We start from the raw sequence: 14,814 nt of genomic DNA, 5'->3' as shown, positions 1-14,814 counted from the left end.
AACTACTTCGACATATTTTCTTGTGCATTTGTAGGAACAACTCAAAATTCAGCTTTTATTGTATAACTATGCAGCTAAAGTCTAAATCAGTATCATTCAGATATTTTCCTAAGTTTCAATTAAAAGACGTCAGCTTTTGGAGTTGCTAAGAATACAATGCTACGGCAAAAATATACAAAAAATAGCAAATAAAATAAAATACAAGGTCTGAGATGTTTTAGTCCAAGTTAGCATATCTGCAAGAAAAATAATGTGCAAATTGCATAAAGAGAAGAAGGAAAGAGTAATTCTGCAATACAGGTCCTATCATTTGAGGGATAATAGTTTCATTTTAGTGAATGCTGAAAAGCCACAAAGCACTGCAATTCAGCAGTAATTATAAAGGCTCCTATAAACAGCAATGGAGGAAAATGGAGGAAGATAAAAGGAGCTATTTTTAAGAAATTAATCCCCTCTCCTCTTCACTATAATGAATGTTATGCTCCCACTTTAAAAAAAAAAAAAACCTAAAAGAAAACCCAACTCTGCTACACATCAGAAATGAAAGGAAGTAACAATTACACAGACATATTCTGCTAACCAAAACCACACTTCCTAGTCTTCAAGGGATCATTTGTCCCTGAGACAACCACTCTGGCTCAGGCTAGACTCTAAGCTATTGATGTTGTTTATGGAGGTGGGGGAGTGATTCCATCTGTCTGTGATGGGCACTGCATGTTTTGAAGAGAAAATAGTCAATTCCAAACACTTTACTGATAGAAAGCTTGACCTGGACAAGCTGAATAGCTACTGGGTGACTGCCATGCACAGCTCAGTCTCAGCAACTGATTTGTTCATGATAATCATCTTACACAGATGAACCTTACATTGTGGTTTACAAGTGTGTGGGATCCCTATGTTATCTATGCTAATAAAACATTAATCAAGGGCCAAATTTATAGCAGGCATTTTGTAAGTAAGGTCAAGACAGGTCAGCCTCACATAATAGGAAACAACTATAGGCTAGATCTTAACACTGTAACTGAACACCCTTGTTACTTTACCTTGGCCCTTGGGATAAAGACTAGTAGCAAAATGTTTTTCCTGCCTCAGAATGGTGTATCGCCTACCATAAACTGAAATGCAACCATTAAAATCCATTAAAATGGCCATTAATTTTATGTAGCTTGAGAACATCTACATCTTAAGAAAAAAAAAATCAAATAGCCATTTCCCCATTCCTACAATGATAAAAAGATATTTATATAGCATATTAATCTATGTGATCAATTATTACAGTTTTAGCTAGATAGCTGTCCTAATCACATAAAATTTATTTTCTATTTGGATTCTCACTAGCTGAAGTTACTCATTAACTGAAGTTACATTTAAATAAACAGCATTTCTAAAAATACACCTTAGCTAACCTGTTAAGACATCTTGGAAAAAATCTTTTAGGAAAAAAGTAAATACTGCTCTAACTTAGTCTGACTCAACAATCAATTCAATATTAATGAATAAAATATTGATGGTTCTGAACACTGAGTACAAGTCAAAGAGCATGGCCTCATCACCTGCTCTGTAATTTTCTATAAGTTCCAATAATATACATTTAACTAATTGGTAATATTAAGAGGGTTTTTTTTCCTTAGAGGGCCTCTCCTCCTTTCTAGTTTAAGAGATAGATCTGAAATAAATGAGCAAACTGGAATCTAATTTTTGAGACAGAGGCTTATCTCCCAATTCCTAGCAGCAATGTCTTTCAAATATCAATTCCCTTTCTCAAGAGATTAGCTGAATACAAATTATAGTTTCAACACTAACCAGTACACAAGGACAGAAAGAAAGAAAATCCATGACACACAGATAAGCAAAGTACTTAATGAAACTAAAGAGCATTAAGATTCCGCAAAATCCCATATTCAGAATTAGAACTGAACCAAAGTGCTAAATAACATGAAACCATGCTTGTGAAACTCAAAGAAAATTAAACAAAAAGGAAGAAGAAAAATTATTTTTAAAAAGTTTCAAGGCACAGAACTCCCTGAAGGCTAAGGCAGAGGTGCTACCAAATATTGTGACTTACCTTCCTTCATTGACAAGCTCAATAAAGGCCAGGCCAGCATTCTTCTGTATAGAGTTTTGCCACTCCTGGGTAAAGACAAAACAGAAGAGAAAACTAGCTGTGTAAAAACAAAACTTGGAAGAGGCATTTTCAGAGACAAAATCATACACTTTCTTTTCCACTTTAGCAACTTAGAGCACCATCAGCAAACACACAAAGCATTAATTGTGCATAGATCGGGAAGCAATGAATGCCAGCATGAAGGAACAGGGCAGCATGATTTGATTTACTTAAGGTCATATTAAAGGGAGAAGAAAATCCAAAAACATCCCACAAAGGATTCCATCATTTTCTTTTTTATGTCATGTAATAAACCTGAACTTGCTCTGGTTCATGGATGCTTTTTGCCTTTTTGAACCATGACAGTGCTAGAAACTGTTTCACATTAAGGCAAGGTTCATTCCTTAGACACAAATTTCTCTTGTAGCTTAAACCTTAGTAGGGATATTTCCTAATAACAACCCTCACTTCAGCATTCAACATAGTCATCTCGACTAATTTGAAAAAAATCTGTTAACAGTCCAGATATTGCACCATTAACACACTATGTTTTTAAATAATGTAACTTTTAACACACTGAAATAATGCTAATGGCAGGCGAACACGCACTTCACATTCCTTAAATCCAGCTGAACCTTGAATTAAGCAAAACTCTACACCTCTGAACATGTAGGTGGGTTTTGCCTGGCCCCTCTAAGGGATACAGGGTGAGCAACCAACTCAGATGACCTATCACTGGGGCTTGCTACCCTCATCTGAAAGACAAGAAGAGAACAAAATTACTTAACAAACACAAAGTAATTTTTTTCAATCTTAGATCACATAGGAACAAGTTAACCTAGTTAAAAATTAGAGCAGTAAATAAATGTGTACCTTATCTTTTGGGGAAAATGTAGAGGCAAATAGAACAGGACAAATACAGCTCTTATACTGATTATCTACATGAGTGCTTTTATCATTGTGGTTATTTAAAAAAAAAATCTCATCAGCTCCACGGCAGAGAAAAAGTTCAAAACAGGAAATACATCTTAAACAGATTTCAGATTTCTGTGTTTTTAATACACAGTGTCAGGGTGCACTTTTTGGTGTTAAGTGTTACAGAATTTCCTCTCAGTCAGTGAGACAAAGGTTTGATCAGACACACAGTGAAACAACGTTGTTATTTACAACTTAAATCCTGCCCCTCTGCCCCCATGGGAAAAAAAAAAAAAAAAAAAAAAAAAGATTTCCAAATTTCAAATGCAGAGGAGAAATTATAACTCTGATTTCTCAATCTGTTTTTCCAGGCCTAACACATGCTTATCATGTTTTTCATGCTCATCATATTTAAGCTGCAACAATGTATTACAATTTTCAAGGAGTCAGAATTAAAAGCAGAATAATTGGAACATGTGATGTATTATCAAAAATTATAATCGTATTCAAGTGGAAAACAAAAAAAACCTTTTCATTTCTAATATTCTAAGCAAAAGAACATATGCAAATAATCCTTCTAAGAGGTTTTAAATGTAGTATCAGGTTCTAAATATTTAGCTTTATATAATGATAACTGAAACTATTCTGTTAGCTAAAGTGTGAGAAAACTCAAGAAAAGCAAAATATTTTTTTCCATTTATGACACTGTCCATCTGCTGTTCTGCCTTCTAAAGAGCTCACAACAATACTTGAAAATTTAATTGGTGAAGATGGAGGCTGCCAAAAGTGAAAAGAAAGTGCATTTATCATGACACTTTTCAGCATTTTTCTCTACATCAGACATCATCAAAGAAGGTGTTAGTCTAAACATTTTCATAAATCACAGCTGAACACACCCTAAAGCTTATTTTAATAGTTGAAAGAAAAGACTAATGGTCTTCATCTTTCATGATCTATTCAATATTTCCCCACAGTATATGCTCACTCTCAAACAATTACACTCAGTATACATATTGCATTATTATTATTATTGCATTATAGTTATCCATCTCCCAGAGGTATTAGGGGAAAAAACACGTTAAAAGCTTCAAACTCAACCACTAATGCAGCTAAATAACTACAAAACACATTTCAGCATTTTTCTGAGGAAGGGCTGATCAACTGAGTCGATAATTTCATACCTGTTCTAAGCTGTAGGTAATTGACCATCATTTCCCGTGGCTGTAAATGTTTAATGACCAAGAGACATCATCTACTTCTAATGCTTTTGGTCACTGAACACTCAACAGTGAAGCAAGGGGAAAATCAAGAGGCACTAGACATGACCACAAATAACTCCAGTGAAAAATCATCATGACAAGGACACAAATAAGAAATCACATTTTATTCAAATACTTTGTCTGATAAGGAACAAACTGTTCCTAACTCATTACTGTGTCACCTATTTCCTTAATAGAGACTATAAACAGCTCCATAAGTACCCCAGGGAAGGACTAAAACCTTTCCTGAAATGGTGCTGCAAATCTCATCTGAATTATAATTTTGTATGGAATAACATACTACATTTCCTTTCTATACAGCACAACTCTGAATTGAGCAAAAATACATCCCAATCCTCTATAGCTTTAATTTTATATCGTCAACAAGTTTCATTAGCACAGTCTTACTGAGTGCACAAGGGTCATTAAATGAAGACATTAAACAGTAGTGGTCTTAAACCCCTCCTTTCAGAAACTAATAATCTCCCTTGAGGTTGGTATCATGACCTGTTGTCCTATTTGAGTAATGCTGGGGTTATTTAATCTAATTTACAGTGGGGTTTTTAATTAACCTTAATTAATGATCAGTTGTATGACAGCACCAAATTCTCTAATAAAACTCATAAATTACTACATTTACTTTTTTCTAGGAAGTACGAAGACCAACAGCATGCATGAGACTATAACCAAAGACCAAAACATACAAAATACCACAAGCCGGATAAGACTATAACCAGCAACAAGATTAGTGTAGCAAACAGGCTTCAGTACTTGTACATCCCATTTTATGTCATTGTGCCTACATGTGTATGTGCAGCTATCTCAATCTTCAGAAGCATTTAAAAGTCTTTCACATTATTTCATCCTCATATTTCCTTTCATAAAAAAATAAGGTAATCTCCAATCACACAGCATGATCAGATAAGTGAAGTTCTTAAAAAATTTCTGCCTTGAATTTGATTTTTTCCATTTGTTATTGGATTCTTACCCATTCTGAGTATCCTTGTTCAGATCAAATATTTCAGGAACCTCTTATTTACCCAAAAAGCCTTTTTCTGCAAGCAACAGATAGCAGGAGCCAGCTTCAAAACAAAGAATGCAGGTGGTCCTTCACACAATGTGTAAAAAATCTATCATCAAAAGCATATCATGGTGATTAAAAGTTCAGCAGGATCAAGAGGAAACAGAACAAACCATATAAAAAAACCCACCATCACATTAATATTGGCTAAATACACATAAACTGAATCAAATTCAGAAATAACCTGAGCAAAAGTTGCTGGAGAGTGGAAGAGTATCGCACTCGTCCTATTTTATTCCTTCGGAGCACATCTTTGTGTATATAGTTGGAGTTAGGACAAGAAGTAAAGTGGAGCCTTTATCTAGCCTAAAATAACCATTCCTAAACTGTAATCACTCAAACAAATACCAAGAAGATTTTGTTGATACACATTTTTGTTGGTTTGGAATTTGAAATGCTTGCCTGTAGGCAGCAAATGGACATATCCCCCCTCAGCTGTACACCCTTGGTAATTTGATCGTATTTTAAACAATTATGGCAGGGGTGTTGGACCTAGATGTTCTTTATGGTCATCTTCAACTCAAACCATTCTACAATTCTCTTAATACCTCAAAACATATATTCTTTAAGGTATATACAAACGCTTCCAACACCAACCCATCAGCTAGTCTGATGGCTAACCAACTAACCATGGATCTTGAATAGAATATTTGAAACATTTCCAATAGATGAAAACTGATCTATATCCAACTGTAACAAAATGTTCTGCTGCTCTCTTTCAGATATATACATATATACACATATTCATGCTCCTTAAAAATACATTTTTCTCAGAAACTTAAAAAAAATCCTTCTAAACAGTTTAACTTATTCTACAATTAAGGATTATCTCTAGCAGTGGAAACACACACTCATCAGCAGGCAAAAAAGAGAAAATTCTTCACTAATCCATCCTTCCCATAAAGCTGGTGGAGTTTTGATAATTTATTTTGGTTATGAAACAAAGGAGAAGGATGACTTTGGTACTGACAACTATGAATGGGGCACTAAGGAGCAGGGTGGGAAAATGTGCTAACATATGACTAAGAGACATATTATATCCTAGAGTAAAGGTCAAATCTGCATGAAAAACTTGTTCATCAAGAGATACACTAATCTTTAAGTGCCTAAAGTAAACTATCAAGAACTTTTCAGCAGTGTTTGCACTTGGTGTCAGCACTCTCTCAGCACCACATCCACTACAGGCTTGAATGAACTTAGCAATAAAGAACATATAGTGAAAAGTAGATTATATCTCAGCTGGGTTCTTCATAATTAAAAAAAGTTAGACTGCATGTTAAGCAGAATCTCTGAAAACATAAATTACTTTTAAAGGTTGAAGCATGCTTCAGTTAATTTTAATCTATGAAGCTTCATTGAAAAAAATTAGAAGCAACATGGACTTATAGGAAATCGTATCTAGAAACCATGCAGCAATTTAATATCAAAATTAGCACAGGCCAACTAATTACAAAAGAGGAACATTTTGCAAAGATGTGACATTAATTAATATAAAAACAACATGAGAACACATTTGAGATAGTTATCCAGTGTATATACAGACATACCTGTATGTTCAAATGAAATTTAAAAACCATGAGCAAATAATGAAAGAACAATCAGAAACTGGCTGAGAAAAAAAATCATTTCAATAAATATTTTCATGGCCCTTTCTCTACAGAGCATCACCACTATTGCTGAATCCTGAAACAAAGTGAGAACTTGCAAAAATATTCACTACTATCCTAAAAATTCATAACCTGTTATCACTCAAAAAACATTATCGAACAGACTTGGATTTACTCAAATTTAAACAAAGGCTTCTCTATTAAATCTTTAACGCGGCATCTATGTAACAAGCCAAACTACCTCACTAATCAATACAGAGGGTTTGATTTCAATAAGGGTGATAAAAGTTACTCTAACCCTGGCCAGCTACAAGCTCTCAACAGATGATCATCATTAGGGCTCTATCGGGGTCCCGCGTAGTCAGGCTGTACAAATGTGTCCTATTAGTACATGGGCTGTCTGTTTGGCAACTCTGGCTCAAGACAAATGGCAGCTGCTGCCCTTCAAGGTCTGAAGTCAAGTCCTCCGGGAATCTGAAAGCCCAACTGGAAAAATCAAGGCCTGATCATTAGAGACTGCTCCAGGGGAAACTTGCAAGGCTGCCATTAGAACTATATAAAAGAGCTAATTATTTTTATAAGACTTTTAAAACTAACAAGCACACCCAGTTATAATAAAAGGTATTTACTGCTGGCATTCCATTAAAAAAGACATTGCTTTTTGTCAAAAAAATCTGCTGGTGACAGTACACAACTGAAGTACACACTGATATCAAACTAATGAACCATAAAGGTGGGCTGAGATTGTGCATGTGTGATTATCTACCCCTGAAAAATAGAAGGAATTCAAGAAACAAACACGTTCAGTGTTGCAAAGGTGACTGAAAAAAACAAACAAAATCCTTGTTTCAAATCTGTGCTGCTGAGGAACAGCCAAACTTGCTGCAGTACATGTGTATTAATAAATCAGTCAGAATGGCACATGGTATCAAACATTAAGACTAAGCAGAAAAATGAAAATTACCACTGTTTCAGTATTTTTCCTCTGTTTTATCAAATACCAAAACAATAATGATAACTCCTTACATAAAATATACTCTGGGGAAAAGCTGGTACATGGCCCTTTTTTTATTCATAACTACAAAATTCTTTACTATTTTAACTATGAAACCAAATCAAAGTTTCTGATACTGAAATATTTTCCCAGCTGCACAGCATGACAACACTGTATTGAGTTCTAAGGTTATAACAGATCACCGCCACAGAGTATTCATTACAAATCTTTTAAAAGTGCTATATGAAATTCATTAGTGCTCCTTAATCAATTCTTGGACCAACACGCACATTAGCTTCCAACTGCCTAATTCAAAAAAGCAATTACAACCCTAGTCCCCATGTAAAAGGACGACAGAAAGAAGCTATGTGAAACCAGTTTAAAAGAATGAAAATGTAAAGAAAACAGATTAGGAATGATTTATATCAATGCCTAGTGCTGAAGTTAATTACAACTAACCCAATAAAATAGTGCCTTTATTATTGTACAGCAAGTAATAACCTTAGACACAAAAACCAGAACTCTTTGCTGACTTTTGCATGCTCAATTCCACAGCACACTACATTAAGAATTAAAGAAGTAGTAAATAAGCCATACAGAAACAGCAGGTTTTTAACTAAAAGCAGAAGACTCCCCTGCTGTTTAACCATGTGGGTTATCCCATGTAAACAGAGCTTCCTATAAACTTGTATTATGTTGTTAGTGGTAAATGCCTAAAACTATAATGAGAGTTTAATTTCAATACTTAAAAGTTTGAGTTCAAGTCACAGTAAGCTTTTATAGATTCTGAGAATAAATTATACACACGTAGAGCTGGAGTTACATACTTAAGCACTAGATTCTTCAATAAAAATACCACAGAAAAAACTGCCAGCTTGTCTGACAATGCCTTTTGTGCTATGAGATTACTCTCAAAGTGACAACTGTAGCCTTCTCTACAAAGGACACAAATCTATCCTAAAGAAATACATTGTTATGAAAGATATACTACATAAAATATTACAGCATACACAGTCTTTAAAAACTACACACAGCCAAAAATCTTGAGATAGTTTGCATTTGCCATAATTTATGGTGACAACAAATATTCTTAAAACAGAAATAAAACTTTAACTTAATCCAAAATTCATACAAAATTATAAAAAGATCACTGCATAAATACAATTATATCAGTAATAATTTTCACAGCATAAAAACTGCATATCTCTCTGATCAAAATGCATGAACTTCATTTTTGTATCTAATTTCAAAGAAGTATGAAAAACTGGGGAAAAAACTGAATGAGTGGACTGCTGTTTTCAGGTCCACAGTTTCTGATGGAGGAAGCAATTTCCCCAGGCAGCTTTTCCCTTTCTCTCTCCCACTAACAGGCTGTTGCCATGACGCCCCATGAAACAAAATTAGGGGTCAGGTTTGAGTTCATCTAGCAGCAAACCTTCTCCACTGCAGTGTCCTCTCCAGGTTCTTGAACCATCGGCTATTTTCAATGCCAAGATGAAAGACTAGCTTCAGAAAGAATACAAACAGGAATCTTAAAAATTAGTTGAGAAATCCAAGTACCAAGCAGTTCTGTAAATAGGCAGCAAAGGGAAGCACAAAACTCTTAAGTCAAAGGAGATGAGTCAGAAAAACAGACATGAGGAAAAGCAACAACATAAGATGAACAAAGGGAAAAGATCCAAATAATTAAGTTGCAGTGCCAGCATCATTTTCATGAACAAAGGCAAACAAATTGAGGAATAGCAGGAACATAATGCAACTGACCCTTGATTTCTGTACTTTTTTGTTTAACTGTGACTGTAATTTGAGATTCACTGAACAGGAAGGAAAATGCCTTTCAAGGTAGACTACAAATTACAAAAACGAGAAAATCACAGCAAACTCAGTGCTTCACAGCAGCACCAGTAGCTGGACTGGTCCCACTGATAGCAACATTCATCATCACCATCAAATAGCAGTAATCTTCTTGCTCAATGTTCTTAGCTTCAAATAAATGCATTTAACTAATAAAGAAATACAACAAGTGATATTGGAACCATAAGCCCCTTTATAGACCTGGAGGGGTTGGAAATAATGATCTTTAAGGATCCTTCCAACCCAAACCTTCCATGTTTCTGGCATCACCCTTTTCCCCAAATGTAGCTTGCATTCTATTTAAACTCTCACAATGAATGCATGCACATGATGCACATGATTCTTGCTATCATTGTACCCTTGAGGGAATGAAACTCAAGTATCTAAACCAATCCCACCTCTTCACTCATAACACAGGATGTCCAAACCTGTCCCTTTATATTCCCTTAGACAATCCTATCCTAATGCAGATTTTTTCTTAAAAGATTTAGAGAAAATGAGGCTAAATCAATTATTTTTAAAAAGCCAGAAAAACTCGTATCTCTCCCATTACACTCACATACTTTGTTCCCTTCCTCATCCTACATCTATTGTCTTTATTTACACTAAAATATGATACAGATATATATAAAACATGTTGCAACAAAGGTCTCTATTATCATCTGTCACTACAATAAACATGATAAATAATAATTTTTTGCTCCTTTTACAGCAAATCCTCACCTACACTCACCAAGCAGATTTACCAAAAGAAAAATATACCCATCTTGGTTTCAGGTAGAAATAGAAATAAATGTCTGCAGAACTATTCAAAGAGCACTGAAAAATCCAGATGTTTCTTCTGAATCAAAATTGACTCTGAATTAGGATCTAAGACCTCACAGACCTCAATATCATGATTGCTGCATAATCTGAATTATGAGCTTTTATCGCTTAAGTTACCACAAAATACTCATGGAAAAATTAGTGCATTGTCAACAATCCTTGATGATACAAATGTTTTCCCAGTTCCAGAATTAGGTAAAAAGCAGAGATGCATATAAACAGTGCAAGTCAGACAATAAACTGAACGGCACCACTCCACAAAGTTTCTCTGGGTAGAACTTCCAGTAAATAGCTCAGCTCCCAAATCCTGAGTTCCCCAAGCAGTTCTGCTTGGAAACTGAGACACATTATTTGGTTTATTAACACAAACAAAAAAGTTCCCATATTTGTAATTAGTATTATATTAGCAAGAAACATTGCTGCTCACTGAACTTTCCATAATGTCCTCCCCCTCCCCTGCACTAACACTCTTTCCATAGTCTCAAATTAAACAGACTGGCTGTAAAACAGCAGGGTGTCAAATTAAAGCACACTTTATTTTCAGAGGTCTCCACACTTCGCGGCTGACTTCCTGTCAGGAAGAGTTCCATTCCAGTGCAGAGCCCCACCAGCAGGGGAGCTCACAGAATTAAGTGCCAGTTGATATTACTTTGTTTTGCATTTACCACCCCTGAGAATATTGTTCAAAGATCTAGTTATAAAGTCAGCATGGTATCATCCTTCTGACTAGACTGCCAAGCCACAGGGTGTGCTCTTGCTGCACAAAACTCACCTTAAATGGTGGTGTTTTTTTAAGTCCTAGTGTGCTGGTGAAGCAACAGGATGCCTTTTTTTCTTCGGAAAAGTCTTGCTTCTGTAGCTAAATTATGTTTCCTCAGTTTTGAACATCTGCAGCACTGTACATTAATGCAAATTAACTGTCCTGTTCCCCCTATCCCACTCCCAAGATTCACATTCACATTAGACAATCCACTCTCCTCCCTAGACATAAAAATATATACATTAATCAAACTCTCAGCAACACAGCTTTAAGGGCTAATATTTCTAGCTGTAGAGGGTGTTTTCCATTAAACTCACACCAACACCATGTCCTGAATTTCTCAGCAAATGCAAATAATTTTTAACTCATGAGAGAGTTTTTCTTCATATGAGCTTATAATATATGAGAAGTCTATAGAACCACTAAAGATTGTACTTTAAAAAAAGAAAATCAGGGAGGAAAAATCCTCTCTTTTGCCAAAGAATTCTGTTTTGTAAGAACAACTTCAGAAAGTTCATCTCTCTACACTCCAGTGTGGCAAACTATTTCAAAGAAATGGTTTTGTGGTTTGTAACCCTGTCTTTTATCCATTTCTCTACCAAAAGCCTGCAAGACATATTGAATCCTCCAACTGGAGTTCCAAGAAACAATGCTTCTGATCACTCCAAACAAAAGTGGCACAGCTGTACTACACCTGTCCACTTGTACCTCTCTATACACTTCCTTAGTCTAATACATAGAACCCATCTTGACTTTTTTTCATACTTCAAAACCACAATGCTCAAAATTCCTTCCCAGAAAGCAGATATGTAGCATAAACCAAAAAAACCTAATTTTTCCTCTCTTAAAATCTCACATTGTACATTTCATCTCCAAACTGGGGAATGAGTAAACCCTTAAAACATCCTTCTAAACTAAGTATTATGGAAGGATATAAGGATATAAAGCAAACACATTTTTACCACTGAGACCACCACCTGCCAGGATACAACTACCAAGTGCTTCTTGCATCACTATGTCAAGAATAGATCACTTATTATTCCTGCAGTATTGGCAAATAATTCTCAATACATCCAACCTATTTTCACACTTAAGGCAAAAGCAAAGTTAAAAATTTCTTCGATTTCTCTTACTAAGCAAACTGACAGTATACATTGATTCATTCATTGCATGTTGTTTCTTGCATGAGTCTATCACAATGAAGTTTTTTAAATTTAGTCACAGTTGGACACAGACATTTTAAATAACCTATCTATAGGCCATACTAAAAGCACAATATTCCCAAAGCCAGCAATTATACCTAAGAGAAAAAACAGATTTCAAGCAGATCTTAAGTGTAGTAAAGTGTGAACCTTAAGTGCAGTAAAGTGTGAAAGAAACTCCTACTTAAACATGCTAGGGTGCTCTCTAAGCAATTCCATGGAACTCAACAGGCAATTAAACTCTCAAAAAATTTAGAGAGCAACAGGAAATCAGAGCAGGGATGAAGTTCTAACAGACAGGCTTTGCATTATCATGGGGCTTCACACAGAAAATATTACAATAGTCTAGTTCTGGATAGACAAAATCTACATACTGCTTAAGTCAAAGAACAAAAAAATATATGCAGCTAATTTAAATGTAATTTCAACATTCTCCAGTTCAAAGGAAAGGTTTTCCCAGCTGTTTCCATTTATTTCAATCTTATCAGATTTGCACTTCAGACAGTTATCTACCAATCTGATCTTCAGACACTTCAAATGTATAACACAGTTCAATGAAGCAAGTAGCAAAATATCCATAGCACATGTAATCCATTTGTAATTATCCCAAGTATTCCACTCAGTGACAAATACCAAGCATGAAAGTTGTCAATAGATGTTTTCAGCACCCAAACTGAAATCCTCAGATTTCAGAGATGGAAGAAAAACTCTCACTCAGGAAGGAAAGAAGTTACACTATGCATAAACCCCCAGATATATCAGTGTAAGGGAGAAGCGAGGTGTTCTAGAGAACAGATTTGGTAATGTAACCTTCTGTTAGCCTTTTGTTAGAAGGAGTCTTACTGACAAGACAGAATCTAAAATCCAAGCAGCAAAGGACCACATTTAAGGAGTCTGGATTCCACAGCCAGTGCCCAGCCACACCTTCCAGGACTTTCATTCACATTTTCCCAAGTTAATCCTACTGACCACCAGCCAAACAGCTCACTGTGTGTATATCAAGTGTCTTGCAATGCAGGAGAATGCAGAAATCACAACAAATAAAAGGAAATTACAATTGAAGACAAACAGATGAATCACAGTGTTGCTTTTACAAAGTGAGAGAGCCTAATTTGTTTCAAAACTGGACTCTTCTACATGGCTGCTGAATGCCCTTAAGTTCCTGGACTATTAGCTATATTGTGAGGATATGTTGGAACTTTTCAAACAGCTTATTTTACCTGGTAATAATGATCGGTACCTGAAACATTACTTGAACTTAAATCTCTTCTGCTCCTGGAGAATAATTCGATAGCATGGCCCCTGGCTACTGTGAGATCTACCTTTCCCTCTTCCTGGCTTTCCATCCTTTGTAGATTAAAACACATATTGCAGGGGGAAAAGAATTTTTGAGGAGAAAACAATTTATAATGTAAAATCTTTTCACTGAAAATATCAGAAGTAACACTATACATAAAGTTCAACAGACATTTTCCAATTACTTTCCATCCAGCTGCATCCTAAAAAAGATTAGGATGAAGACCTTCCATATTGTTTTCCAGTTACAAAGACCATGTAGTATTTGTCACTAAATTACACTAGAAACATCCCTACTGCTGCTTGCATAACAATTATTAACATGCTTGGCAATCCTATGTTTTCAAATGTTAGGATTTACATTTTTATTAATGTGCCTGGATCCACTTGGTATGAAGCATATCTGAGCAGCTTAAGAATTTAGATAGTCCATAGTAAAGATGATCTTGAATATTCTCCCTTCCACAGGTACCTCATCTCTACAAAAAGCTAGGCTAGCAAATATTCTTTCAATCTTCAAATACTTCAAACGAGCACAAGCAATAAAACTCAAAAATAATTTGTAAAAAAAAATTTTAAAAGAAGACAAAAGTGCATTATAAAGTTTCTGGCACAACATTTCATGGAAAGTTAGTAATATAAGGCACAAGGCAAACACCTATGGGTGTGATTCATGCAAAATTTTCCCTCAACTTCCCAATTTAGACATTGGTAAGTTCTTTTTTCAATTATGTGTGTTAAGATCTAAATCATTTTTATTTGCCTGATAAAGTTATGTTTCTTATCATTTTATCCTAAAAGCCATCTATCACTGAAGCTTTTTAACTCAAGTACTGCTGCATTAATCTTTGATACAGACTAAGATCCTAGTGGCAGAAGTTCACACTGTATAAAAAGAAAACCTTTCCACTCCTGAT

General features: G+C 35.2%; 1 protein-coding gene across 4 annotated transcripts in view; it reads right to left on the bottom strand.

Annotated features, from left to right (window-relative positions):
• Nucleotides 1–14,814, bottom strand: part of LRBA (LPS responsive beige-like anchor protein) — a 366,577-nt gene that overhangs the window by 243,844 nt on the left and 107,919 nt on the right. For all 4 annotated transcript variants that reach the window (XM_041479868.1, XM_041479849.1, XM_041479878.1 and 1 more), the window contains exon 35: nt 2,066–2,130. In XM_041479868.1, coding sequence (XP_041335802.1) covers nt 2,066–2,130 — 65 coding nt within the window. The remainder of the gene's footprint in view (nt 1–2,065; nt 2,131–14,814) is intronic.

This window comes from Pyrgilauda ruficollis, unplaced genomic scaffold (assembly GCF_017590135.1).
Source record: "Pyrgilauda ruficollis isolate IOZ18807 unplaced genomic scaffold, ASM1759013v1 scaffold114, whole genome shotgun sequence".
NCBI lineage: Eukaryota > Metazoa > Chordata > Aves > Passeriformes > Passeridae > Pyrgilauda > Pyrgilauda ruficollis.
This window is presented reverse-complemented; position numbering and strand designations above follow the sequence as displayed.